Here is a 4331-nt window from a genome sequence, read left to right on the forward strand (position 1 = left end):
AGGATTGCAATGCAGCGTCTTAACACTAGACCACCAGGGCCAAAAGAAAAATTTTGTGTGCCATAAAAAACATAACAAACAATAAAAATGTCTTTATTATGGTGCGCGCACGTCGCAGTGCTGGACTCTGTTTCCGCGATCTCCTGCGCAAATGGGCTTCGTGGCTTAGGGATTTTTTTCCTCCCTCCCGGTGCCCTGCCACCCGTGATCACGCCGAGGCCCGAGGGGTCGCTGCCGAGGTTTCCACCAAGCCACGACAAGAGTATGGCAGCCATCCCCTCCAGCGGCTCGCTTGTGGCCACCCACGACTACTACCGGCGTGAGTAGGGGCCCTTGCCCTGCGTGCCCCAGCCCCGTACCCTGAGACCAGACGGTGGCCGCCTGCCCTCCAGGCCACCTGGTTAGCCACCGTGATCCATGCTCCCAGTTCCTTGAGATTCCTTCCTGGAATTGGGCCCCTATCATTGGTGTGACAGGCCGTGGTTGGAAGGCTAGCGGTCAGAGCCCCTGTCCTGCTGACCTGCCTCCCCTCCTCCGGCCGTCTGGGATCCACTTCCAGTAACAGCTCCTGTGGAAGCACTGAGTACCCGGGGGAAGCCATTCCCCACTACCCAGGGCTCCCCAAGGCTGACCCGGGCCACTGGTGGGCCAGCTTCTTTTTCGGGAAGACCAGTGTCCCATTCATGGCCACTGTGTTGGAGTCCCCAGAGCGCTTGCGACCCCAGGCCTCTGGCAGTGTGGTCGCCTGTGACCTGGCCCAGGGCAACACAAGGAAGCAGCCTGGCAGCACCCAGGCGGCGCTGGCCCCGGGCTCCTCTTGAAAGGGCACCGACACCACCACCACCGACGCCTTCCTGAGGGGCTTCTGTCAGCACCTCTCTGCCCCACCCCATAGACTAGGCAGGTGCACCAAGTGCAAAAGTGGGTGGTTCTTTCTATTTCAAAAAAGCAAAAGACCAAAAAGTTGAGAGAACCACATTGTTTACTGTCTAATCACACATGAGCTTTTCGAATATCCATAGCTGTTTTATCCACCCCAAGTGGAAATAAACTTGAAGCCACCAGCAAAAAAAAAAAAAAAAAAAAAGTCTTTATTACAAAGTAGATGCTGTATTTACACAAAATGAATTAAATGTAGATTTTATCCCAGAGTCGAAATACCATGATTGCACAGACTGTAAACACTGTCAAAGTCATATTGGAAAACCTACTAAAGACGTAATAAAAATAATTTGAGAAAAATAACAAAAAATAATAGATGAGTGTTTTTATTAGTATCAACTTATATGATAGCATTGTAAGAGGTCTGCTCTAGTGTATGGCATTAATAACCCAAATTCTATACCGCTCTCGTGGCTAGAATTCACCAGTTTCTCTGCGGAAGAAAGCTGGGTAATCTCATCCGCTGAGATTTATAGCCTCGTAAATCCCACAAGTAGTAGCTGTGAGTTGATTCTGACTCAACCACAATGAATGAGTTAAACATGAAATTAATATTTTTTATCATAAAAGTCATTCAAAACAGATCATTCTACATACATTCCCTGTACACTCAGTTATTTTTATATCAGAAATAATAATTATTCTTTCCTTTTCAAAGAATAGAGAATAACATTTTTCATATTTATATGTATATATTTGAATTTTGTAATCATTGTATAATTTACCTTGGTCAAATAGTCTGATGAAGGACAAAACAAAGAAAACCTGAAAACATTTTTTAAATGTCCTCTAAGGTATTTGAAAGCTCCCAAAGAAGTGTGAAATTGAAGGCTGATATCCATGAAAGCGGAGAAGTTAAGCCAGTCAGTGTGATCCTCTCTCATAGAGAAATGGAGCTAATTTCCTCAAAGGTGATGGAAATTTCTATAGCTATGGCATTGAAGTAAATAACCTGAGTGAAAGTTTCAACAGACTCAGAAATAAAAATAAGAATTCGAATTTTATTAAAGAGTTGGAGCTGTGGAAAAGATTCAAAGTTTGTGCTGGTCTATGTGAGTAAAGTTGGATTACAAACAAACTAACATTTCAACACTTAAAGCTACTTTTAAATAATATTATATTTTCATTGAATTAATATGCGAATACTTTTTGTTGTTTTATTGTTATGTGCCTTTTAGTTGCCTGCAACTCATAGCGACCCTATGTATAATAGCCCTAAACCTTGTTCAGTCCTTTTCCAGTTTCACTGTCTCTGACACACCCACCCCCGTTAGTCCAGTCACTGAATCAATCCACCTCATAGAGGGTCTTCCTCTCTTGTGCTGTCCCTCCACCCTCCCAAGCATGACGTCCCTCTCTAAGGACTGGTCTCTTCGAAAGTAGGCCAGATGCTGATTGTGAAAAAGACCACTAACTACTCTTATGCAAGTTCAGGCTGAAGCTAAGGAAAATTAAATCAAATCCATGGGAACCAAAACATGACCTTGAGTCTATCCCACCTGAATTTCAGAACCATCTCAGGTACAAGTTTGAGGCCTTGAACACCAATGAGCAGAGACCAGATGAATTGTGGGAGGATATCAAGAGTATCCTCCAGGAAGAGTGTAAAAGCTTATTACAAAGACAGGGGAGAAGAAAAAAAAAGACCAAAATGGTTGAAAGAAGAGACTCTGAATTTTGCACTAAATTGTTCAGAAGCCAAAGCAGAGGGAAGAATTCAAGATATTAAAGAGCTGAACAGAAGATTTCAAAAGGCAGTGCTGGAATACAAAGTAAAATATTACAATGAAATGTGAAGGAACTGGAGTCAGAAAATCAAAAGGGCTGGACTCATTCAGCATTTCTTTTTTTGTGTGTCTGTGTAGCGTCAAATCAGATCTGACTGGTACAGGAGGATATTGTCCCCCCCATCTCCAGCAGAGCATCTGGTGGATTCAAACCGCACGCTTCTGGGATTGCAGTGCAGCTTCTTGCCACTAGGCCACCAGAGCTCCCTTCATTCAGCATTTCTTAAACCAGGGAATTTAAGAACAAATTCAAACCTCAAGTTGCTATACTTTAGGATACTTTGGGCAGAATATTAAATGATCCAGGAGGTATTAAAAGAACGTGGGAAGAATATACTGAGTCACTATACCAAAAGGAATCGGCAGACACAGAAGAATGAGAATACTAGGCCCTTTAAAATTAGGTATGTATTACATGTAAAGAAGACAATGGTGAAAAGAAGATAATATCATACTGTGTTTCAATTTTCATTAAATCTTACGATATTAAGGATTCAGATACCAAAAGTTTCCAACAGGTGAGAGCACAAGACATGAGTGCCTGAAGGAAGATACAGTAGAAACCTCACTATAAATATCCTGCTAGTATTAATCAGCTACTATAAAAAAGTACTATATTCGTGTAATGCAAAGACAAGATAAAAAATGTCAACTAGGACTGAATCGAATTCTATGAAGAAATTTGAATTGAAAAAATACAATAAAATAAAAATCATAATGCAAAGACCTTTGTTGCAACTTAGGAAGTAAGAATATATGTTACCTTTTTACATATTTTGTAATAGAAAGAAACTTATTATGTAATGTATGTTTATCACTAAAGAAAAGAGTGATATATGAATGATGAAACTCTGGAGGAATGTTACAGTATGCAGAGTCTTTCAGAAAAGACTAGCAAACCACTGAAGCGTCAAATGCTTTGGACATAGCCAGGGTGAGCAGTTACTTGACAATTATTACTCAGTAGAGATATATGAAACAAGATGCTAGAAAGGACAGACTGGGAAAGTCAGGGCAGATTGAGCCAGGAAGAAGCACAAATGCAATCTTTTGCATGGCATAACAATACTTTATATCTTCCCCAGTTTTTCAGAGGTAAAGGAGAACAGCAAAACCAAACTGAAATCACGTGCAGATATCAATATAAGGCTCTGGTGGCTTAATGGTAAAGAATTGTGCTGTTAACCCAAAGACACATGGTTTGAATCTACCAGTTTATTTACAAACAAAAGATGGCCAGCATCTTACCATGAAATCTGAAACCTCAGAAAACCCTGGAGGGTCAGCTGTGAATCAGTTCCAATTAAATGGCACATAAGAAAACACCATATGTTCTTGTGAAGCCTGTAGTTATTGTTATATCCTGTAGAGTGGCTTGCAACTCATAGCAACCCTACATACAACAGCTTTAAACCCTACTCTATGTCCTGTACTAACCTTATTGTCTGGGACACAACTACCTCAATTACCCCAGTCACTGAATCAATACATGTCATCAAGAGTCTTCCTCTCTTGCACTGTCCTTCTCTCCTTCCAAGCCTGATGAACCTCTAAAAGGATTGGTCCCTTCCTGCAACATGCCCATGTCAGATGAAGCTTAGG

The 4331-nt window shown here is 41.5% G+C and overlaps 1 protein-coding gene across 1 annotated transcript; it reads left to right on the top strand.

Annotated features, from left to right (window-relative positions):
- The first annotated feature begins 264 nt into the window (after positions 1 to 264).
- Positions 265 to 821, top strand: LOC102872752 (pancreatic progenitor cell differentiation and proliferation factor-like). The gene is made up of 2 exons (XM_006881138.1): positions 265 to 319; positions 538 to 821. Exons 1-2 carry the CDS (start codon positions 265 to 267, stop codon positions 819 to 821), a joined length of 339 nt encoding a protein of 112 aa, XP_006881200.1.
- The last annotated feature ends 3510 nt before the right edge of the window (positions 822 to 4331 follow it).

The sequence above is a fragment of the Elephantulus edwardii genome, unplaced genomic scaffold, assembly GCF_000299155.1.
Source record: "Elephantulus edwardii isolate Elephantulus edwardi_28Jun2011 unplaced genomic scaffold, EleEdw1.0 scaffold00012, whole genome shotgun sequence".
NCBI lineage: Eukaryota > Metazoa > Chordata > Mammalia > Macroscelidea > Macroscelididae > Elephantulus > Elephantulus edwardii.